We start from the raw sequence: 22,149 nt of genomic DNA on the forward strand, positions 1-22,149 counted from the left end.
AAGTGAAATAACTTTAACATGGAATGTCAGTATGCGAAACAAAAATTTTGTATTAAAAATATTGTATCTATTTATCGACGTATTCTATTACACTTTTAGCAAATTTCAAGATAAGAGAGTTACATCTGTGTATTTTACTGCTTTCAAAAGCTTTGTAGTTTTACTTGATTATTTTCAAGAACAGTAATTGTGTGAATGCTGAAGGCATTCATTGTGTGAACACATAAGTGATCAAAATCTTTATTTATTCTGACTACCTCTTTACTGTGCTATTTCTCCTACAATCTGTAACGGATTTGAATGGTAAAAATATCAAAACATGCAGCTTGTTCATGTGATGCGTGCTATGCTGTGTGCTTTTTATATCTTTCAGCCTTCAGCATTCACAGTTGCATTTTCTTCAGGGAAATGCCAAGATGTAGTTTTACTTATAATTGAGTACACTTCAAGCAATGTAACAGCAGTACAAATGTACAAATGTTTCCTACTTGTGTCAACTCTGATTAAAAAAAAAATCATAAAGGTCGACAGCCACAATTCTCTGTGAAAGCTTTTCAATAATTACGGTAAATGGGTCTGTTCTAATATAATCTCGCGCGTGTTTTAGAACTTTACGGTACCAGAGAGGCGGCCTGTGATTGGCTGAGCCAATATCTCTCCTTCAGAGCCTCCTCTCGCGCTGCTCTCGCGCTGCTCTCCGTCAGCACTCCGCTGTTTCCCTCCGCTGGTAACCAGCGTTCAAACCACGGCGAATATCCTCAGAAATATGCTTCACCAACAGTAACTTCACGAACGGCGGGAACGTCAGTGTCATTATCCTCAGGAGCAGGTAAGACAGGCCGTCATTGTGTTGATAGACTTTAAAGTCAGTGTGTCATCGAAGAACTTCCTCTATCTATTTGTGCCGAGATGTAACGAGCAGTGTCCGGATGGATGACAGCTGGAAGCTAAAGGCAGCTCGGGAGAAAGTGTCAGGGATTACAGATGATATAATATTAAGACTGTGAGCTTTCCACGTTGTTCACATACTCGCTGAAACATTTAATTCATCATCACCTTCGGTGTCAGTCAGTTTGAAGAAGCGAGCCACATATTAGCTTGCTGCGCTGTGTTGTTGCGGGTGCATTGTGAGACTCACCGGGTCGACTGTTATAATTCCGGGCTGCCCGCGGGTGTTTCTCCTCGATCACGTCCACATACAGTATATTTCTGCAGTGCAAACCTAATAATGCTGAACACTCCCTCGTCTTTCATCACCTCCCACACAAGGTGGACACTGGAGGAACGTGTCAATGTACGACGTGAACATAACCACGTGTGCAAAGGTTAGGCTGACTCGAATAAGACAGAAATTAACTAAAAGCGTGACTGCGACTATTTGCTAAAACGACCAAAATGAGACACACATTAATTCAAGTGTAATTGTAAATGATTTAACAAGGAAAAACAGTATGGCTAGAGAGCAAAAGGTAATCAAAACTATTATAGATGTGCCACAAAATATCCCGAGCATGTGTAAAATGATCCAAATGAGACAAAAATAACCAGCATCTATGACAACATTTCAAAAGTATGCAGGCCATTTGGGACACCAAAGACATTCAGCAGCCTTGTGTTTGGTTTGTGTTTTTTTCCATCAGTGTGGGTATCTTTCTTCCCAGTTGTAAGAACCTTCTCAATGTGAGAGTCGGATCCAGAGAGCCACACTGTAAAACACCTGTTAAGTAAAGCCACTATGATAGTCTGTTAAAATGATATGGCATCATAAACATGTAATAAAATGTGGTTAAAGTTGCTCTCTCTGTCGGGAACAATTCCAAGACCATAAAAACACTTGAAAGCTTCTCTGTAGGTGTGTTTTTTTGTTCGACTATGCAACGTGAAACCTCAGTGAAAAGGTACAATAGAGAGCCCCGTCTACCATCCATTACTTGAATTATTACAGCAAATATTATGCAAGCAAGTGGCTTTTTCAGACCTGGTTGAATTGTATGTTCTACCCATGTTAGGCATTAAGTAAGAATAGTACAGGAAGTGAAAGGTCTTATATTCACTGTAACTCCCATAAGAGTCAATAAACCAGACTCCTGTCAGCAGAAGGAAATACTTTGGAACTTTGGCAAATTAGTGGATATGCGAAAAGCAGTCGGCACAGCTCCTAAACATCTGCCTGCTCTCTTTAGTCGTGAAACTGTTTTCTTGGTAGGCCACCACCCTCTTTGCCAGCACTGTTGGCTTGCAAACAATTACAAGTTGATCAAACTAGTTTACTGGCTGAGAAGCTGTTCACTCCCAGTTTTTTTTAAACAATGGTACAATGCTGGCTTGTGTGCAACAATTTCCTGGATTTTTGGCAAAAGTACCAAGAAAGCAATCACAGACATTCTCTGAATGCTGGTTTTCCCCTGGAGGTGCCAGTGATTGAATCCGAGTTAAACAGAAACAAAACAGAATTTATTGACTCTGCTGTATCAAAGATGAGCTGATCATGTGTTCGGGCTTTGCTTGATAAGCATATGTGTACAGCACAAAGTCTGGAGTTCAATGAGGCTGCATCAAGGCGGTTTCCTCCCAGTATCACACCCCACAGATCATGGAAACGTTTGCAGGTTGCTGATGCTGCTCACGCAGCCCGGCTGCTTTGAACCCAGCATTATTGCTGCTTTCCAGGCAGTAGTTTTGGGATGGATTATAGTGAGTCGTGACCCGACCGTCTGGCCATGCTTGTAATTTCCTTAATCAGATATTGTGGTCCGAGAGAGGAGCACATGATACTGAATCCTGTGCTTCCTCTGAATCTTCTCTTTAACAAGATGTGCAAGTGATTGATGAGTCACAGTGACTGTTTACCAGTAAATATTAAAAGTAAGAAGTCAACAAATGGGGCTTGATCACCACCCAAGGATTCTTTTCAGAGAAGCATAATTTGCACGTAAGATATGATTTAAAAGCTTTTTGAACATATGTTTAATTTTGGATTGCTTTTATGTTGGCGTAAGCATTAGGTACACAAACAAGAGAAGGTCCAGGGCAGGACATAGTGACAGCGCAGACAAAAGCGGCCTGTCGCAGTAGCATGTCTCAGTAACATGATCTTGTCTTTTTCTTTTTTTTTCATGCCCTTTAAACCTAAAAATCACATGTTATGTCCACTTTTGTAAGGAAAGTAACTGTACAGCCATATGTGTTTTGCACAGGGAACTAAAACAGAAACTGTATTTGTTGACACAACGTAAAAGTCAAGTTCTCTTTCCTTTTTCTTTAGTTGCAAAAAAACACATTTATTACATTGTTTTTTTTTTTTTCTAGTGTCTGTACTTTCTGGCATAATTGATTTCACTATGATGAACACCAGATGCAGTTATCTCTGAATGATTTATGATTTTGTAAAATGGTCCTAGTTAAACCCTCTGCTTGGACAGTGGTTGCTGATTGTAATTGTTGGCACTCTAATTGAAGGATTGAAGGCTCATGGTATGACCTACAGAAAGATTTTTCAGACTATAACAATGGGAGACTTTAGGGTTGTTGTTATTTGTAAGCTGTTCTGCTTTGTTTGAACTGGTCTGGCACAATGGATATGAAGTGGGGCTTCACGTGGCCCCTGAACAACCTCAACACAGTATAATACAATCCAGCAGCGAGTCACAGGTCACATGCATGACATGGTTGTGACAATGATGATACTATTCCAGGCCTGCAACAGCAGCTGAAAGTAGGGTAGAGACTCACTCATTTTCGAAAGCTTACCATCACATTCTGTTTTGTGCTTTTTATTTACGGATTTCTTTTAGTTGTTTTATCTCCCCAAAGACAAGAACTGGCCCATCCTTTTGTTTTGCTCTCTCGATGCTACAAAAGATTTGTGTGGTCATTAGTTGGAGTCTGCTTCGTGATGTGTGCCTTTCACGTCCATTCCCTGTCGGCTGATGTTGCCCTGATTTATCTCGGGCAGCATCTTCCTGCAGAGCTGTCCGCACAAGGGATTAAGACAATCTTTCTAAGCTTTGTTTCTCAGACCGCACACTAAATCACTGCTGACCACGTCGAGATTAACAGCGGCCACTGCCGTCGGCATTTGTAATCCTTAAGGGTGGGACAGTGCACGCGTCCAGAGTGCTGTTGTAGTGAAGAGCCGTGTCAGTGGGGTGAGGTTCTTCACGGCTGAGCGCTTTATGTCCTATCAACAAGGTACGATAGGGGTCTGATGTCGTCATCTATCCATAGAGCGTTTCAGGCAGTGACTGTCAGAGGGAAGATGCTCATGTTACATAAGGAACAGCACCTTGTAAAACCTGTACCATAACAGATCTGTTGTAGTGATCCTGGGAGAGAGCAGACGGAACACAAAACAACTGTAGGAGGGGGAGCGTTTGTAAAAGTATTTATTAATCTCTCATTGACTCTTGTATCTGCTTTCGAATGCTTCATGGATAGAATTCAGAGCGAGTAACAAGCATTTACTTGTTCAAAGTGTTGTGATTTCAACCAATCAACTGTCAATATTGGAATCAGTTTTACAGATGGAAGAAATGTTTGTAGGTTATTCAGTGAACGCCTACCTATCTTCTTTCTCAGAAACCTTCCACCAGCAGACCGTCCCCACCAGTCCAGTGCACCATGTTGTCCAGGCTGAGGGCGACCTGCTCCCTGAGGCCTTGCGTCTCTGCTTGCCGATGGGCTCACACCAAAGAAAAGGGAAAGCCTCTCATGCTCAACCCTCGCACCAACAAGGTACGTGGCTTACTGTATTCATGTTTGACAATTTCAAAACCTATGGTGTTCAATTAGATATTGTTTTTTTATAAACACGTCCTTTAGCTTGCCATCCCATTTCAGGCAGATCCAAAAATCATTTATTCATTGTTTGTTTTTCAAACTTTCACATTCTGGTTTGCTGGTTGTAAAGAGAGCAAGTACGTTTTCCTGAAGTCTTATCTGGAGTCTAGAAAAATACAATTTGTGTGTGCATGAAAGGGCTCCTTCAGACTGAAATTTGACTGTTCATAACTCTTTTGAGAGCCTGAGAGCTCTCATATTCTTCAGAGTCTAAAGCGATACAGCCTGACAGACAGGAAGTAACAAAAATGTGCTGACATGACTATCCAGTGTTTAGCTCCATTTGATCTTAAACGCATTATTCTGAATGTTGTACTTAAGTTAGAATAATAGGTATTTGAACTATTTTTCCTGATATGAACCTGCAGTGTAACTTTTCTTTTTTACAACACAATCATTTAAAGGCACTTTTATAGGAGGAAAAACCCAACAACTCCACACAAGCAAGCAAAAGCGACGGTGAAAAAGAAAAACGACGCGACTAAACGGTCTCTGTTGAGCATACACGTGTATGTTAAGTTGTTTCCTAAGACCATTCTCTCATTAGCTATTAAGGATATTAGATTCCATATCTGGACTGAAAAAAACCCATCAAACATTCATACTGTTATTAAATTCTTTTTCTGCATTGATTCCAATTAGTTTTTTCATTTTACTCTCAAAATAATTAGGATCTCGCTCATCAGTAAAAAAAAAAAGGGGGGCTTAATGGCTTGACTGAGCTGATGGAATTGCTCTTAAATGTACCGTATTTTGTAAAATGACTTGTGTCACATTGAGTCACAGAAAGAATCCTTTGGAGTTTCCGTTGTCAGATTTATCAAATGTCAAAGTTGCAAATGACATTTGTAACCTGAGTCTTCACGAGGTGACATGATTATCTTGCGCCCTCCCTGCACGGGCAGGTTACGCTCCACTTGGCTCAGACACGTTGGGACTAAATATAGACATTCCAGTCCACATTTGAAGTGCTCACAAACCAGCTGCTCGCTGGTCCCATTGACCGGCGTTACTGGAGCCGGTTTGAAGGGACCCCCAAACCCTACATGTGTTAGAATGCTCCAACACTCCTCATTCCAATCAGTGGCTTAAATCAGGCTTCTGCAGAGTTTGATAACAGCACATTGTCGGTGGACTAAGATCACCAATTCTTGTACAGTGGGAAGTGAGTGAGTCAGTGTCTGTACTGTACTGTAACTCCAGCTCATTTTAGTCTAGAGGCCACAGACAACCCAGTCTGATCTTGAGTGAGCTGGACCAATAATGTAATAACCTTTGAATAATATGTTTTGGACAACTCCAAAATGGTCTTGTTGATGTCATTGCAAAAAACACATGAATACATTACATAACAAAAAAAAAACCTAAACAAGGTAATAATGTAAACAAAAGTAAGAAAAATTTCAGCAATGAACCATTTTATTTATTACCCCCTGGTAGCAAATCCAGGGAAATGCCCACAAAGTCACTCTCACAGTGTGGCTCTGATGTTAACGATACTTTATCAATGTATTCTGCTATTCTACCTAAAACGCTGCAACCCTCGAGTAAACATATCAAACGCAAGTAAGGATGCACCACTACTGATACCAGTATCGGGTATTGAGTCTGACACCGCATGTAGTTGTAGTCTTTAAAAGATCCCAGATAACGAGCTAGTACTATTCTTGTCCATGTTTTGTTTAGGTTTTTTTTGTAATTCTTTTCACTTTGCAATGTTATCCCACGTGATGCATTAGACTCTCCGGTGGTCCAGGTTTGGCCATATGTTTTGACACCCTGGTCTAGAAACTCACAAGTACAGATTAACTCAAACATCTTGTATGTGTTCACACTTGTCGTGATTGGTCCAGTTAAAATGAACCCTGGTATGTCTGTAGCATGACTGTAGCTTTACACTGTTAATCACATTCACTCATTCACACACTAATGAAGGCGGCAAGGCACACGGTGCACCCACTGGGGGCATTTTGGTATTCAGATGGGAATCAAACCGGTAACCTTCCGATCGGGAGACGACTGCTCTACCAACCGACCCATGCCATAGTCAAGTGCTTTTATACCAAGATGTGGAAACAATCTACCAACTGTCATGCTATGTATATTTATCACAGCCTAAAAACGGCTCAGTGACGGTTTGTGTTTAAGTTAAATTCCCCTTGTCAGATGTGTTTAGTTTGGATCTGAAGCATGGTGTTAAAGGTCCTACCTCCCCAACGTCAACACATAGAAAAAAGGAACCCCTGCTACAGGGACGTTTTTGTCTGTTTATAGCTGTACGAGCAGCCATGCTGCATGTAAGTCAAACAGACATGAATTTGTAAAGAGCAGGAAGTCTTTGAAAGTGCGCCAGCCAAGATCATTAAGAGAGGAAATGAGTCAGAGTGAAATATGTCACAGGAAGAACAGCGCACAGTGAATTAGTTCATATTGAAAATAATATTTAGTTGCTCGGGGGATTAATATAACTTCACAACTGCACATATCTTTTTGGTGATTTCCATTTTAAGTGAACTCTGTGACGTTCATGTCGGCATATTTATAAAAGCATGAAGAAAGACAAAGTGAGCGACATGCCGGTTAGGCACGCACGATATTTACCAGGGTGGATGTGACTTGCATCAGCAGGCTGCGTTGTCATGACGCTCATACTCTCATAGCAAAGGCCATTGTGTAGCAGAAATGCAATGACACTATTTGAAAGAAATAATCAAAAAAAGTCAAACTAATTATTTTCAAGCCATGTTTGAATGTTTCATCTCGCATTCAAAATGCTAAAGTGTATTATTAAACCAGTGGAAATACTCAAAACTATATTAACAGTTTAAAAAAAAACTTTTAGAGATGAGACTTTTAAACACTCAAATTGACTTGCTCGATTAAAATGCACACACTGTACAGTTCCAATGGCTAATTCTACGTGGAATGGACAGAAAGTAGATATCACAGGTTTGCAGCTTGTTGAATAATGCAGAGAGGCGCGGGAGGGAAGTGAAATACTCCATCAGCATGACTCAGCAGTTTGCCAGGGGAGCCCCCGAAAAACAGTCATCACTCTCGTCACATAACCAGCCTCTTCCAGCGTTACGCCCACATTCCACTCACACACGAGCCCACAAACACACACATACCCTCACACAGGAACATGAAAAACTTCTCCGCCCGCTTCTCACCTCCCCTCATTCAGTCCTTTATAAAATAGGGGTGTTTCTTCACACTCTGTTCTTCATTGGCTTCCTCGAAGTTACCCCCCCCCCCCCCCCCCCCCCCCCCCCCCCCCCCCGTCTCTCCCCCTCTTCCTCCCCCTTTTTCCATGCTACTAAATGGCTTTCATCTGGTTTCCCTCCTTTCCTGCAGCTGAGTAGGTCAACCCCACCTCGGGGCACTCACGCACTCGAGGGAGAAAAAAACTTCACCTCGGTGTGGAAACCGTTTTTGGCAGCAGCCGTTAAAGAGTTATCTCAGTGTATTTGGTTGCTTCCTTGATGGCAAGTCATCGCTACTTTTGCCACAGACTTGGCTGGTTATGTGTCCCCCATTTTGGGATTTTTAAAAAAAATTCAATTATTATTTAATTTCCCCTTTTTTAAATTCACTTTTAACGCGTTAGAAGGTCCATGATCCTTCGGGATGTCGCGCCGGTCTTCATCCATGTTGCAGAAGCTTCTGCACTTCTTTTTAGCTTCGTTTCGCTTAAGGTCAGACGACAGAGCGATTGACTCGCCTGTCGTAGCGCGACTATGTTCAATGCAGGAGCAAGTGCCCAAAAATTCTTACTATAAGGCAAATGTTGTGCGACTCTCAAGCCAGTGTCATGTGACATGCATAATGAAAAAATCGACCCTGACTTCTGGGACAACATTCCTACGATATTGCATGAAATGGTCATTTCTGTGTGATTCCTTGTCACTAAATAGTGACGAATTTGCGTTATACGTAATAGTGTTTTTGGTGTCTCACTTGTCACCTTCTTCTCAAAATACAGTGACTTGCCCACTGATTTATCTGCGCTCTCATGATTTTCAGGTTCACTCCTAGTTTGTTCTTCTGTTTCTGTCCCTACAGGGTATGGCCTTCACCTTACAGGAGCGGCAGATGTTGGGTATACACGGTATGTTGCCCCCCAAAGTGGAGACTCAGGACCTTCAGGCCATGCGCTTTCAGAATAATCTCAAGAAGATGACTGATCCCCTGCAGAAGTAAAGACTTTTTTGAGCGCATGTTTCTAAAAACAGTAATACCGTATTTCCGTTTTTTTACAAATCCGTAAATCCTTTCCGTTTTCATCACAGATATATCTACCTGATGGGTATCCAGGAGAGGAACGAGAGGCTCTTCTATCGGGTGTTGATGGAAGACATCGAGGAGCTGATGCCGATTGTTTATACTCCCACTGTCGGTCTCGCCTGCACGCACTATGGGCACATCTTCCGAAGACCAAAGTAAGCCGCTGTAATCAAATACTATGAGAATAGAAACGGCAATTGTTTTTCTTTGTTACTTCCTTTATGTAGGTTGCAGAAGATCCTTGTTATTGCTCGCTCATGAATTCACCTTTATATTGCGATTTCTTCTAATAACTATAACTCCTAGACAGCTCATTATATCTACCATTTTAAAAAAAACAAAAAGAAAAAACAACAAACACAAAGTAGGAAAAGAGCTTTGTGCAGCAGAGTCGTCCTGTCACTAGATCACGCATTTGAAGCACTTTTGTTTACATACTGGAAAAGTACTTAACACTATTGAAAGTTGTCTCAGAAAAAAAGCTGCTGCTCACTTCAGGACGACTGTACAGCCTTTAAATTAAAATTAATCCAGGCAGCATAGGAATAAGAGAGTTGGTATTTAGGTATGGCTAATACTGTACAAGTAATTCCTGGCATTACGGAACTGTCATCCCTCTCATCAGGGGTTTGTTCATATCCATCCGAGACAAAGGACACGTCCGCTCCATCCTGGACAACTGGCCAGAAACTAATGTCGCAGTGAGTACCTGTAAATGTCAGCACATTAATCCAATTTTTACTGTGAAAAGAAGCCTGAAGAGGTTCATCCCTCCTAAGCCCGGAGGCAATTTTAGGTATTAAATGTAAATGCAGAGGTGGCAACTTTTAAACATGGCTGCTGCACGAGCCGCAGGAGGTGCTGTGCTTCAGCCCGTTATTGTCCACACTCATCTGATGGGAATATTTTTAAATGCACAAGTTTGCTCTTAAAATTTCAATCTGCAGTTTTGCCCAGTAGTTTTCCCATGTCTTCTCTCACTCTTTTTTTTTTTTTTTTTTGCAGGCTGTGGTAGTAACTGATGGAGAGCGTATTTTAGGATTAGGGGACCTTGGTGTTTATGGGATGGGAATACCTGTTGGAAAGCTTTGCCTGTACACAGCCTGTGCTGGCATCAGACCGGAGAGATGTCTCCCAGTGGCGATAGATGTGGGCACGGACAATGAGGTAGGAATGCAGACGTGGATGTTTTCCCCTTACTGTGTTTTTCCATCAGTCAAACATGTTTCTCCTTTAATTTATCGTCCCCGCGCTCCGGTCAGACTCTCCTGAAGGATCCGCTGTACATGGGCCTGTACCAGAAGCGAGACCGCTCTCAAGCCTACGACGATTTGATCGACGAGTTCATGGAAGCGGTGGTGGACAAATACGGGCAGGACACGCTGATCCAGTTTGAAGACTTTGGGAACCACAATGCCTTCCGCTTCCTCAGAAAGTACAGGGAGAAGTACTGCACCTTCAACGACGACATCCAAGGTTCGTGCGAAGCCACCGACAGAACACAGACATTTTTACATTTACACAATGTGTTTATTGGGAGAAGAATCGCAGTAACTTGTTAAAAAAAATAATATCATAAGCTATTTTTAGGACTGGACCAAGTTGTGTATTAAAACTTGATTACCAAATTAAGTCGAACCTTTTTATGCCTGTAATCATAATCAAGTCATCTTGATTTATTTAGATTTTATGGCTGTAGAATTGTAAAAACAAATATGCAACGAGTGAGTGTTTCTTTTCTTTATTTCAAGATGAAATTGAATATCTTGCAGTTATGTGATTTTTGATGTACTGCGAGGAACGGGTTAGAAATGTTTGACAAATCGGTCTTATTTTCTCTGCTTCATGGTCGTTTTTTTTTTTTTAATACTTCTATTCTTTACAAACAGTTTAGGAGGTGTACATGTGCAAAATTCTATCAGTGCTGATTGGATAGGATTATAATGATTTACTTTGTTAATCCTTACAGTATTCTGGGAGTTTATCACGTCCTTACCCCCTGTGTGCTGCTCTAATTGTTTGGTCACTTTGCTTTAAAAAGCATCAGTCCTCCATAGAGTTTAAATTCCTGGCAGCTGGATAGACATGCTTGAAGACTCCAAATTTAGTGGCAAGACCGTTAAAAAATGCTTTGACGGCAGGACAGCAGTGACTAGGGAAGACTGGTGTCTATCTTTTTGCATGTACGTACTGATCTGTTCTTCCACATGTGTCCAGGCACAGCGGCTGTCGCTCTTGCTGGTCTGTTGGCAGCTCAGAGAGCCACCGGCAGACCCATCACGGACCATCGGGTGCTTTTCCTGGGAGCAGGAGAGGTATACTAATATATATCTTTTTAGCTCTCCATCAAAAAAAAAAAAAAAAAAACTGCTTCTGTTGACAAGAAGGGGAAATCCAATATATATATATATATATAAAAAAAAAACACACACGATGGAAATAAGGTTTTCACTTTATTGTGTTATCCACATATTTTAATGTGCACTCTATTTATGTGCATTTCTCTTCTCCATAAACTCAATAAATCGTAATATTTTCTGTGTATTTTCTTCACAGGCTGCGCTTGGTATTGCCAATCTGATTGTCATGGCCATGATGGAGACGGGGATGTCTCAAGCAGAGGCCAGGCAGAAGATCTGGATGCATGATAAATATGGCTTGCTCGTGAAGGTTTGTGGTTCTTACACAAGACAATTACTTGAAAACACTGGACATGTCTGTGTGGCTTTCCTCTGTGGAAGGGCCTCCCTGTCTGTCTGGCTCTTTGGAAACCCGTTTAAATAGTTGAGTAGCCAATTGCTATTGACTCATGATGTTCAGCAACTCATCATCGGTGTCTCCAGGGCAGAGAGCAGGCGACTGACGCTAACCAGGAGGGTTTCGTCCACGACAGTCCAGGGGATGTGCAGAGCTTCCTAGATGCAGTCAACACCATCAGACCCACAGCAATCATTGGTAAACAAAAACAATTCATGTTCTTCATTCATAGTAACGTTTGACTTCTGTATGTTTTACATAATTCTGTGAAACACTCCAAAGTTCCAGCTGTTATTGATGTTTTTGATTATTGTGTCATGACACATTTTACACTATTAAAGAGAAAAGAGGATGAAAAAGGAATCCAATGTGAAAATACCACAATAATCTATTTGGCTAAGATGAATATATAAGTGAAATATAAGCTCATATGCAAAAGACAGACTGAATGAAAATGTATTCTCCATTTCATGTCTCTTTAAATTTGCCCGTGAGCGTTCAGTTTTATTATAAAACCTTAATTATGCATCATAAACTTACAATGTCCACCTTTTCTCTTTCCTTCATTCAGGCGTGTCTGGAGCTGGACGCCTGTTCACTCATGACGTCATCAAAGCCATGGGAGCTCTGAATGAACGGCCAATCATCTTTGCCCTCAGTAACCCGACCGCCAAAGCAGAGTGCACAGCCGAGGATGCCTACACACTAACTGATGTACCCTTTTTTTTTTTTTTTTTTTCTGCTTCCTGTCTCTTTCTTTCTTACCCAACTCAACTATATTCTGTACTCACTCACAACTTTTGTTTTTTTTTTTTCCCCCCACAGGGTCGATGTCTTTTTGCCAGTGGCAGTCCATTTGGTCCGGTGACTCTCGGCGACGGTCGCGTCTTCACACCAGGACAAGGGAACAACGCCTACATCTTCCCAGGTGACCTAAAACAACCGATTGTTTGGGAGAATCTTCTCACCTTTGAGGAATGCCTGAAGGTTTTGTTTTTAGAGTGCTATGGAAATCTGCCTTTCTCTTGCATTCAATTGTTCTAAATGTTCGATTTATCACCAGAAACCATATATATATATTTATGATGAGCGCCGCAGATGAGAATGGTGGCCTCATGAAACGTAGTGAGCTCTTCATCTGCTGTGGTTTGAATCTCAACCCTGAGTAAGGCCCCCCGACCTCGATTTGCTTATTGGGCACAGCGCAGCCTCTTAGGAAACTTGGGAAAATGCAGAAATTGGAAAGGAAAAAAAAAAATTTATACAGAAAATGTACATTCGCTGTGTGTGTGTAACAAAAAAAAAATTCTTCTTGTATCTACTACAAGGACACGACACGCTGCCTATTGGTGCCTAAATAATAGAAATATATAGATGTTCGGTGCTGCTGCACTTACGTAGTAAAGTGAATTGCCCCATTAGTATCTGCTTGATAATCATGTTTTCTGCTCTCTGCAGGTGTGGCTCTGGCAGTGATCCTGAGTGGAGTGAGACACATCAGCGACACAGTGTTCTTAGAGGCTGCAAAGGTCTGAAGATATCATGAATCTCTTCTTTAAACTCGCTGAAATCCTTTTTTTTTTTTACCCTCACTCTCACCCCATCCTGCATTTTCTTGCCCAATTTCTTTCCTTGTTGAATTCCCTGTACGTTCCTCTAAAACCTCTTTAACCCTTTGATGTCTCCTGTTCCCTCTCTCTCTAGACTCTGGAATAACCGCTAAGAGATGAAGAGCTTTTTTAACAGACTGACCTGTTTTTGTGTCTAATCAATATCTTAACTGTTCAACATATATGCAAATGACTGTACATTTGGGATATGATGAAATAACAGAAGTAGCTTTTAGGAAAGTGATAGAAGCAGTTTCTGTTCTTTGGGTCTTTGGAATTATTCTCCTTGCCTGAAATTATTCTCTATCCCTTCCAGACACTTGCAGAGCAGCTGACGGATAAAGAGCTTGAAGAAGGAAGGTTGTATCCTCCTCTGTCCAACATCAGAGAGGTGTCTCTCCAGATGGCTGTCAAGGTGAGCGTCCTCAAAGTATTTACCTTCATTTTCTGAATCAAAGGCTCCAAGCTGGGGTCTTTTCTCACCTGCCATCTAAAAGGGCAACAACTTGATTCACAAAAAAAGCTGCAATCAGCCATTCATAGGTACAATGACGCTGTGTTTAGTAATTGGCTCATAATAAACAAAGGGACTCAGTTAGTCGGTGCAACATTCCCACATAACAACCAAAAACTTTAGTTCAGGGTTTGTCAAAGTTTGTGAGTTGCACTTCCTGTCTGCCGTCTCAGTATTGCTCTCTGTTCCCGACTGCAGGTGGTGGAGTATGTCTATGCTAAAGGCATGGCGTTCCGCTACCCTGAGCCTCTGGATAAGAACGCCTTCGTCCGTGCGACCGTGTGGAACACCAACTATGACTCCTTCCTGCCGGACACTTATGACTGGCCCGGCGTCAGCTACAGCCCCAAGGCTGACTAAGAACAGAGCAGACCCTCACTGTGCACCGTGTCCTAGTGGCCTTCTCTTTCTTTATGCTTTCCATTCTAATCAGGTTTTTTCAACACAAACACGCTTATGAAATATACCACAGCTGCAGCTTGATGTGAAGGAGTGTTTTTGGGTCTGTGAAAAATCTGTGGAAAGTGACGGAAAGAGAAGGTCATGAGAGTGAGAACTTTGCAGCTCTTCAACAGTTCTGCTTTCACCGACACGCCACTGAGCCAGTGCGCCATCTAGTGGTTTAAATGGCAATGTGGAAACCTGGTTTCAAGGCCAACATCTGTCATATACCCTCTTTTGAAAGTACTAATTGGAATCACTTATGCAAAAAAATTAATTAATCACAGGACTAATATTGCGACTATTGGTTAAATTAAGTTCCGATTCAAAGTCAACCTGACTTTGCTCAAGACTTATTATGACTAGTTACAATATAACTTTATTATTGTCCCTGTTGGTAAATCATAGTACTATTTACCATTAGTAATGCTCTGTACTTTCCACATTGTTGAGGGTTTAATTTTTCCCCATAATCAGCTACTAATTACAACACTTATCTATTTGATTTCTGCATTGCCTTTTTCACCCTGAATGGACCTGGTGACCCAACCAGTCGCCTGGTGTCACACTGGTGTAAGACGTCAAGCAAAGCAGATGGTGGAAGAGCTGCATTTTGTGCACAAGCTGAGAAAAACCGAAAACGTATTTACCTGAAAGGAGAAATGAAGTGAGTCCCGTCAAACTTCTTATGGGAGTTTTTGCTATTTTGTGAAGGGAAACTAAAGGAAACGTACATCTGAAAACATTCATGATACACTGTACCTACAGAACACTTGAAGAGCCACTCCAGCATTTTAAATTCGCTTCACACGCTTGTATTTATTTCTCTGAAGTATTTCTTTTTGTTTTAGATGTGTTGCACAACCTGTCATCAACACTCCCTTCGTGAAGAATTTCATAAAGTGTCCATCCCTACAAATGAACCTTGTTGTGTTACAAACCTTCAAACAGTACAATAGGAGTTGAACAAATCCATGTAGTATCAAGTGATGCAAAGAAATGTTATTTTTTTCCAAAAAAGTTTGTCCACCATGCTTGCACTTTTATTGGTAACGAAGCGTCCCTCCAGTATTCATAAAAGTTGCAGTAACGGCACCCATCCGAATTTGAAAATATGTATTGTTTGTTGTTGGACTACACTTTAGGGCAATATTCTGAGCATTCTTCACTATTTTAATGTACCATGACATAATAATACGGTCAAATTGTCAGTTCTGACAATAAATCAGATTAAAGGCTCTTTTCAAAAGACAATTCTGCTTAAATAATAAATCGACTCATGAAAGTTTTGAGTAATTTAAACAACAAAAAAACACACATTAATGTTCTGGCCTTTTAAAATGTTTTTTTGTCCTCGTTCTCTCGTCAGATTTTCACTGAAACGGTGCAATACTGCTGCCTGAAATATAAATGAGTTACTTTTTTCAAATGCTTCACATGAGTGTAAGTTTGCTCCACAGCAGTAAACTTAGCCAAACAAAACCATTCTGCTTTTTGGTTTGGTAGATCAGACGTCATTTGGTTGAATTTAAAATGCAAGAATTGTGCTTCTTCAGCACAACAAACTAGAGGATACAACTCCGAACACACACACACTCATGGCTGAGAACGATGTTTCATTTAGCTGCTGTCAAATACTTTAGTGCGTCTCGTGGCTAGAACACTGGCAACTAAATTGCTGATGCTCAGTTATGTGGAATACAATGACTATGTAACTGTTTAAATATAATCTCAGGTCATTGTTTTAGGACCTTTTTAAAATCTGCTGCAGTGAAGTGCCTGCATGATTTCATAGTGTCTGTTCAGTGTTGCTCCATGGTATAGATGCCACAACATACTGCCGGCGCAGAACACTCCACGGCTCTGTGAAGAGAAACACATTTACTTTGTATGCGTCCAGCATTTTCTCCAACACACAGTGCAGCTTTACACCTAAAATAGTTTTCTACGTATAACTTTTAAACCATTTATTTAAGAGGAAACTATGTAATGCAGAGTTAATTGTTATCAAATTGTCTTTCTGTGTTGGTGTTACTTACAGCAGTTGTCCAGGATAAGATTTTGCCATTATTTGTCAGGTGAACGGTTTGTTTGTGAAGACATGTTTCAGTATAGCGTTCATGTCGTGTTGTGTCCTTTGAGTGTGTTCCTGAAGTTTATTTTTGGTACAAAATAATATTGCCTTAGTGTATGTACGTAGCAGCTGCTTTGTGCTGCTTAACTGTTCTTAATGTGCTAAAATTACTGAATAAAATCTATTTTACCTTGTCTGTCTGTTTAATTTCTTCTGTTTTCTATGACTGATTCTCTCAGAAACATTTCAAGACAAGAGATAAGATCAGACTTTAATAATCCCACATGGGTAAATCTAGTCATGTATTCAATTCAATTCAGTAGTTTTGTGGATCTGATGGTGATTAAATGATCTTTTGCATTTTATTTTGGTAATCTATTAATAAAAAGAATGAGGATGGGATAGACCCACTGTCCAGAGGATTTACATTTTCTTATGTGATTGAAATGTGTCTTCGGTATACTCAATCAAATTCAAGGCAACGTACTGAGGGTACTTAAAATAATAATTTTACAATTTGATGTGATATCCATACTCTAACCTTACCCACCCTTCTCTGACTGTGTAGCTCAGTTTAACACTGATCGCTTGGAATGCTTTAATTTAACATTTATTGCGAATGAGTGAATAGAACTTGTCAATTAAAAGACAGCCAATCAGAGGCGGAGAGGCGTTACTATGGTGAAAAAAATTAAACACACGTCATCAGTGTGCGCCAGTGAAACGGAAGCATGACAGGCTTGTCTCACTGTGGAGTCCTACTGTAGAGTTTCTTCCTCCCTTTCTCACTGTGTCGCCGAGGACGATGTCTATGGACATCACCTTCCTGGGGACCGGCTCGGCTTACCCGTCTCCTCACCGCGGCGCCTCGGCTCTGGTGCTGCGGACGGAGGGGGAGTGCTGGCTGTTCGACTGCGGAGAGGGAACCCAGACCCAGCTGATGAAGAGCCACATCCGAGCCGGTGATCCCGCTTCTACCACCCTGCACACAGCACGCAGCTGCGATCAAACTCCTTTAAATAGTTCTGTATGTGCTATAGTGTTGTGTAGTGCGTCAGGGCATTTGGTCGTTCACAGCATTGCCTTGTACTGAGTAAACAGTTGTTGTTTTTTTCAACAACTGACTATTTACTTAAGTAAAAGTACCATTACAAAATGTCATCCAAGGAAACGTTCTTGATGAAGAACTTCATATATCAAGAAAGTCATACATTCAGCAACATCAGGAAATAAAGGAAATACATTAAAACAAATGGATTAAGAGTCTTAATCAAAAGGTTTAAGCTTATGAAATACATTAAAACAAAAAAAAGAGCACTTATGGATTCCCAATTAAAAAAAAAAAAAAAAAAAAAAAAAAAAAACTCCATAACAAAAGGATTACAAATGGTACTTCGTTGTTGCTAGATTTCTAAAAGTGTCACGTTTTCTTCGCAGGTCGAATCACCAAGGTGTTCATCTCACATCTGCATGGAGATCATCTGTTTGGCTTGCCTGGTCTCCTTTGTACCGTGAGCCTCAACACCAACCCTGAGGTGCAGCAGACTCTGAACTGCGTGGACATCTATGGGCCCCGGGGCCTCCGTCACTTCGTCAGGACCACACTGGGCCTCACAGGATCGCAGCTGCTCTTCCCTTATGCAGGCAGGTCCTGGATGCACAGCAACAGCTCTGAAGCGAACTTGACATACAGAGGGATAATGCATAGTTGGCTCTTCACACACCACCGCCAGGACAGCTGAATCAGACGCTAAAGCAAAAGGTTTTGCCGTCGTTATTACAATTTATTTTTACCTTTATGGTTCCAGTTTAATTCAACCTTCATCAGTTTTGTTTAAACTTTACTGAAAGACAAAAACAGCCTAAATAAGATTTTTAAGATATGCTCGTATATATAATTGGAGGACAGTAGATGCATTTAAATTGTCTTTTGGTACCTGTGAAAGCTCAGACTTTCTTTTATCTCCTGAATTCTATGTCATGCTCTCCAGTAGAAATAGAATACCGAGTAATTTCTCGCTCTAGTTTCTAGTTTCATTGCTTACTTATGCCTTCATTTGTTCAATTAATTAATTTATTTGTTGTCCATTTATTTTGATCTTAGTTTTTCAAACCTTCCTAACATCTTAACTTGCAGTAATTACATTTTTAACTTTAACATTTGAACAGTAGTTATTATTTCTGGGTATTGTGTGTATTAAATCACACATTAGGGATTTATAGCGCTGTTTGAACTGCATTGGGCTGAACTCTAAAATGTACCGTGTGTGTTGCTGTAGTGCACGAGCTGGAGCCGACACATGACCAGAGTCCAGCCGAGGGACGCCTCAGCTTGGAGGTGAGTGTCTTCAGGAAAATCATCTTCTATTTATAATGGGTCCTCCCGTTGATCTAGTGGTTTACGGTTAAAGTCACGGTGACGGCACGTATGCTTCATTTTGTTTTGTGAATAGACAATATCTCAAAATCATCAATGCTTGAAACATTAATACTTTATTAATACATGTCCTAATTAGCATTCCTAAGAAATATCACATCTCTTTAAAAACATATTGATACTAACGGCGGCTTCCTTGGATGGTGGAAAGAGACATTCACAATGCAGCATGTGAAGCTATTTAGAAAAAGAGCAACATGGTTCAGTGTGGCTTCACTCTGAATCATGAGACTTCCAGAGCCTTAATGTTTTTTTTAGACCCAGAAGGTCATCCTGGATCTGAAAGGGATGCGCTGTGCATTAACGTTTCTTCAGGAATTACAATTGATCAAACATAATCTTCATTTGGACTGTCATCTGTTTTATCACACTTATTTTAAATAGTAAATAAAAACCTTTTTGTCTTCTGTCAGTGCCAGCAGCGGCTGGAATTGGCAAGATGTTGGGGGTTTTTGTGTGTTTGTCTGTCATTTGTTGACCTTTGATCCATGACAGAGGAGCATTAGCAGTCAGGTAACTGGTCCGAAGGTGACCTACTTCTCAAAATGTTGTTACTCCTGTCACATCCTGACAAACGATTCTTTTTCATCAACACAATAGCTCGGGAACTTCTCGAGTATTTCTTCGGTGGTTAAGATGAATACATCAGCAGAAGTATCTGGAGATGTTTGGGTGTCTTTGTATGTGTGATTCCCTCCCTCTGTCTTTAGATGAGCGCAGAGTACGGTCCGCTGCATCCTCAGGAGCAGCCAGGCAGGACCATCTCGCTCGACGTCTCCACGGACTCGTATCTCCTCTTTGAAGACAAGAAGTTTGTAGTCAAAGCCTTCAGGTTGTTTCACCGCGTGCCATCCTTTGGTTTTTGCGTTGAGGAGCACGAACAACCCGGGAGGCTGAAAACCGAACTGCTAAAGGAACTCGGTAAAAAAAACAAACAAACTTCGATACACAGGGAAATGTGACAAAAGATGTTATGAGACGAACTCAAAAAGTCGCACATTGTTCGTTTCACTTATGACTAACTGAAAGAACTTACTCCACGAGTTAAATAATGTTTAACTTTGGCAGTGAAGGATCCTTTAATTTCTATCTTTTCCTTCATCTTATTAAGTACACATGATTTAAGGGTATTTCTGCATCTGATTTCCTTTCGGTCATTGTTGTGGATTCTATTGACTGATGTCGTCTTGCGTCCCTCAGGCATGAAACCGGGGCCTTTCTATGGGCGCCTCAAAGCCGGAGAGCCCGTCACTCTCGAAAACGGGCGTGTGGTGCAGCCCGGCGACGTGCTGGAAGAAGCCATCCCCGGCAGGAAAGTGTGTGTTTTCGGGGACTGCAGCTCGGCGCTCGGCGAGGCACCGGCGAGGCTGTGCGGCGGCGCCGACGTCCTGGTGCACGAGGCCACCCTCGGGGACGAGCACAGGGAGAAGGCGGTGGAACACGGACACAGCACGCCGCAGATGGCGGCGGCGGTGGCTCGGGCGTGTGGCGCGCGGAGGCTGGTGCTGCACCACTTCAGCCAGCGCTACAAACCCTGCTCACAGCAGAAGGATGGAGACGAGGACGACGTGTCGGAGCTCAAGAGGCAGGCGGAAGAAGCGCTACGGGACTGTGGCGTCGAAGTGACTCTCGCCGAGGATTTCCTGACTCTGCCCGTCCCCGTCAGGAAAAGCAGGTGTAAGGAATCCGATTAAACTTAGAGCTGCACTGCGTGTTAGGTGTGTAACTTAAATGTAGCGTTTACCCGCTGCGCTTAACTCGACAGCGATTTGAATACCGGTATTTTAAACCCAAAACAAGATAATATATCACTGAAAGTAAAAAAAAAAAAAAAAGATGTAAATCATACTGTTGAATCATATCAAAAAAAGTCTAACCTGTTTTAAGTCTGTTGTTTTAAAGATTGAACAAACGAAGGGTGTGTTTTGGTAAAATATTAAAGATTTCTTGGTCCCTATTTCAAGTTTTTGAATTTGTGAATGTAGAATTTTACAAGAATGAAAAGGAAGTTAGAAAGTCTATTTGAAAGTCATTAAATGATACACGTGGCTGCAGTCACGCTGTGGGTCTTAATGCTCAATTATGATTTCTGTGCAGTTGTTGAACCATAATATGAACTTGACCTCCACGAGACTGCGGTGTGAACAGCTCACGGCCCTGAACTGACCCACAGACGCAGAAGAAAACATGTTGTGTAAACATTGACGCTTTCGGGTGAAATTTCAGGATGAACCTAAAACAGTTTCTCTAAATGTTTTAATGCACATGTCCAACTCTTCAATGTTTGAAATTTTATTTTGCACAACTTGCAAGGATTCCTCTAACAAGGATTATAACAGTAAAATGTGTAACAGGTGTTTGATCCATGAATGGACCAATATATTTCCCGGTAAATTAGGATTGGTATTTAAACAGTCCTCCTCACCACGATGTTCAGATTTAGACGTCATGACACCAAGAAGACGCCGAACTGGCTAACTGAGCTTGTGTTGGCCTGGTAAGTTCTTTCACGAAATATATGTCCTTCGCTTGTAAAAGTAATATTTTGGCATGTGGGCTATAATGCTTGTTTAGACAGAAAATCATTTTCTTTTATTAAATGTCAGCGAATGTGCAGTCTGAGCTGAATGCTTTGACTTCAATCATTTCGTTATATATATATCATTATATTTATATCATTACACTGCAAATTTCTCCACATGCGAGATAAATAAAGGGATATCTTGTCTTATCTTATCTTATCTCTCACTTTGCTCTTTTATGATTATTAAATCTCCACAGTACAAGATAATGCATGTTAGGGTCAAATTATGGAACAAAGTGGTTGAAAATCTTCTCAAAAACAAGGAGGAATCCACACAATAAGTTATTTTTGTCTGTTATATCTGTTATTCATCTCTTGTCGATTGTCATTAAACGTTTGTTTAACGAAGAGCCGCCGTGCATTCATTGGCCACAAGGGGGCAGCAAGACCACATTTTCTGATGTGGTATCAACAGTGAGAGAAGTTTACATGGAAAAGTATTGAATCAAGACGTTTTTACATATTCAGTCGTCCGGGTGTAAGAGTTCTTTTAAATTTTCTTTTTTTACACTATAATTTTTTTTCTAAATGACTATGCTTGACTCTTTTTTGTCCTAATGAAAACTTTTTTGGAGACATTCCTTTGCATCCCGTTATAAGGGAATG

General features: G+C 41.1%; 2 protein-coding genes across 2 annotated transcripts; both read left to right on the forward strand.

The window, feature by feature from the left end:
• The first annotated feature begins 683 nt into the window (after nt 1-683).
• Nucleotides 684-16,718, forward strand: me2 (malic enzyme 2, NAD(+)-dependent, mitochondrial). Its single transcript, XM_080467109.1, has 15 exons — nt 684-829; nt 4,579-4,734; nt 8,905-9,038; nt 9,132-9,281; nt 9,752-9,827; nt 10,132-10,293; nt 10,389-10,602; nt 11,344-11,441; nt 11,683-11,796; nt 11,970-12,081; nt 12,455-12,597; nt 12,709-12,811; nt 13,342-13,412; nt 13,810-13,908; nt 14,206-16,718. The coding sequence occupies exons 2-15, from the start codon at nt 4,621-4,623 to the stop codon at nt 14,365-14,367; spliced, it is 1,752 nt and encodes a 583-aa protein (XP_080323235.1). The 5' UTR covers nt 684-829; nt 4,579-4,620; the 3' UTR covers nt 14,368-16,718.
• Nucleotides 16,719-17,232: 514 nt separating this feature from the next.
• elac1 (elaC ribonuclease Z 1) lies at nt 17,233-21,585 on the forward strand. Its single transcript, XM_080466805.1, has 5 exons — nt 17,233-17,484; nt 17,960-18,166; nt 18,802-18,860; nt 19,670-19,880; nt 20,160-21,585. The coding sequence occupies exons 1-5, from the start codon at nt 17,328-17,330 to the stop codon at nt 20,651-20,653; spliced, it is 1,128 nt and encodes a 375-aa protein (XP_080322931.1). The 5' UTR covers nt 17,233-17,327; the 3' UTR covers nt 20,654-21,585.
• Nucleotides 21,586-22,149: the final 564 nt, after the last annotated feature.

This window comes from Lipophrys pholis (assembly GCF_963383615.2).
Source record: "Lipophrys pholis genome assembly, chromosome: 7".
Lineage (NCBI taxonomy): Eukaryota > Metazoa > Chordata > Actinopteri > Blenniiformes > Blenniidae > Lipophrys > Lipophrys pholis.

What these genes read in the sequence shown, in the direction of transcription:
- me2 (XM_080467109.1), top strand. Translation starts at nt 4,621, where the DNA reads ATGTTGTCCAGGCTGAGGGCGACCTGCTCCCTGAGGCCTTGCGTCTCT. An exon ending in CACATCTTCCGAAGACCAAA is followed by an intron (nt 9,282 to 9,751) that starts GTAAGCCGCTGT and finishes CCCTCTCATCAG; the next exon opens with GGGTTTGTTCATATCCATCC. An exon ending in ATGTGGGCACGGACAATGAG is followed by an intron (nt 10,294 to 10,388) that starts GTAGGAATGCAG and finishes CGCTCCGGTCAG; the next exon opens with ACTCTCCTGAAGGATCCGCT.
- elac1 (XM_080466805.1), top strand. Translation starts at nt 17,328, where the DNA reads ATGTCTATGGACATCACCTTCCTGGGGACCGGCTCGGCTTACCCGTCT. An exon ending in GCTGCTCTTCCCTTATGCAG is followed by an intron (nt 18,167 to 18,801) that starts GCAGGTCCTGGA and finishes GTGTTGCTGTAG; the next exon opens with TGCACGAGCTGGAGCCGACA. An exon ending in CGAACTGCTAAAGGAACTCG is followed by an intron (nt 19,881 to 20,159) that starts GTAAAAAAAACA and finishes TGCGTCCCTCAG; the next exon opens with GCATGAAACCGGGGCCTTTC.